General features: G+C 48.5%; 1 protein-coding gene across 1 annotated transcript in view; it reads left to right on the forward strand.

Annotated features, from left to right (window-relative positions):
- PTGES3L (prostaglandin E synthase 3 (cytosolic)-like) overlaps positions 1–2,026 on the forward strand; it is an 11,718-nt gene that overhangs the window by 8,060 nt on the left and 1,632 nt on the right. The window contains exons 5-6 of the mRNA XM_011929931.1: positions 157–174; positions 861–914. Coding sequence (XP_011785321.1) covers positions 157–174; positions 861–914 — 72 coding nt within the window. The remainder of the gene's footprint in view (positions 1–156; positions 175–860; positions 915–2,026) is intronic.

The following is a 2,026-nucleotide window of genomic DNA, read 5'->3' on the forward strand; positions in this document are numbered from 1 at the left end:
GCTGGGATTACAGGTGCCCACTACCATGTCTGGCTAATTTTTGTATTTTTTTAGTAGAGACGGAGTTTTACCATGTTGGCCAGGCTGGTCTCGAACTCCTGACCTCAGGTGATCCAGCTGCCTCAGCCTCCCAAGTGATGGGATTACAGGCGAGAGCCACTGTGCCCGTCCTGTGTGTGTGGTTTTCTTTTCGAGACGGTGTCTTGCTCTGTCTCCCAGGCTGGAGTGCAGTAGCTCTCTGCAATCTCTGCTTCCCAGGTTCAAGCGATTCTTGTGCTTCAGCCACCTGAGTGGCTGGGGTTACAGGCATGTGCCACCACCCCTGGCTAATTATTTTTTTGTATTTTTGGTAGAGATGGGGTTTCATCATGTTGGCCAGCCTGGTCTGGAACTCCTAGCCTCAAGTGATCTGTCTCAGCCCCCCAAAGCACTGAGATTACAAATGTGAGCCACCAAACCTGGCCTGCGTGTGTGTGTGTGTGTGTGTGTTTTCTTGAGCCAGACAACTTCGTGGGAAGTTAAAACTAGCAGTATAAAAATTCACATCATAAATCATTGGCTTCCAAAAAATCACACACTGTGTCGTTATATTATTTGGTTTCAGCTATAAAAACACTAGCCAATTCCAATCTTGTAAGGAGGATGGATTTGTAAGGAGGATGCTCTGTGTGTCTTTGTGTTTACATTTTTTTTAAGAAGGGGATCAATTTACTTTTCTCAAATTCATTCCAGTGATGTTTTAAAGATGGGGGCAGTTGTCTGACCGGTCTGGCTGCAGCCAGTCTTCTATGGCCCATCAGTGTGCAGATTGTTCTTCCCTCACTCCCTTCTCCCTTATGGTTATTTTTTCTTCCCACTAGCTTTTGAAGAAGGTCAGCACCAAGAGACCTCCACCTGCCATGGATGATTTGGACGTAAGTAAAGCCTTCCCCTCAACCCTTCAGTTTCTTTGTAGCCTTTAAAATTAACCGACCAGAGAGCTCCTATCCCAGTTCCTAGCACACAGTAGTTCTCAGTGCCTGTTAACCAAATTTGAATTTGACCCAAGAGGGCTAATATTCTTTTTGCGGGAGCATGGGGGAGGAGTTTCACTCTGTCGCCCAGGCTGGAGTGCAGTGGCCCAATCTCAGCTCACTGCAACCTCTGCCTCTTGGGTTCAAGCGATTCTCCTGCGTCAGACTCCTGAGTAGCTGGGAATATAGGCGCCCGCCACCACGCCTGGCTAATTTTTGTATTTTTAGTAGAGACAGGGTTTTGCCATGTTGGCCAGACTGGTCTCGAACTCCTGACCTCAGGTGATCCACCCTCCTTGGCCTCCCAAAGTGCTGGGATTACAGGCGTGAGCCACCGTGCCTGGCCCAAGAAGGCTAATATTCTTCTCCAGGCTTTAGAAAACCCTAGCAAGACCCTCCTGCTTTCCATCTCCCCCTCTGTTTCTCCATCCTAGAGAAGACCTGGCCCTGCCGAGCATCTTTACAGCTGTAAGGAGCAATAGCATTAATTAAAATTCTGAAACTAGGGTGAGTGTGGTGGCTCACGCCTGTAATCCCAGCACTTTGGGAGGCCAAGGCAGGTGGATCGCTAGTGCTCAGCAGTTTGAGACCAGCCTGGGCAACTGGGCAAAACCCTGTCTCTACCAAAAATGCAAAAATTAGCCAGGCATGGTAGCCTATAACCCCAGCTACTCAAGAGGCTGAGGTGGGAGGATCGCTTGAGACTGTGGGATAGAGGTTGCAGTGAGCTGAGATCACGCCACTGCACTGCAGCCTGGGTGATGAAGCAAGACCCTGTCTCAAAAAAAAAAAAAAAAGAAATCTGGAAACTATTGATGTAAGACAAAGTAGCATTTGTTTACTTAATATCCAAAGTAAGTTAAAACCTTCATATTAGCCTCCTAGGTTGGGTGGTGTAGGAAATCACAAAAAGAGGCCGGCGTGGTGGCTCAAGCCTGTAATCCCAGCACTTTGGGAGGCCGAGACGGGCGGATCACGAGGTCAGGAGATCGAGACCATCCTGGCTAACACGG

This window comes from Colobus angolensis, unplaced genomic scaffold (genome assembly GCF_000951035.1).
Source record: "Colobus angolensis palliatus isolate OR3802 unplaced genomic scaffold, Cang.pa_1.0 Scaffold83, whole genome shotgun sequence".
Taxonomy (NCBI): domain Eukaryota; kingdom Metazoa; phylum Chordata; class Mammalia; order Primates; family Cercopithecidae; genus Colobus; species Colobus angolensis.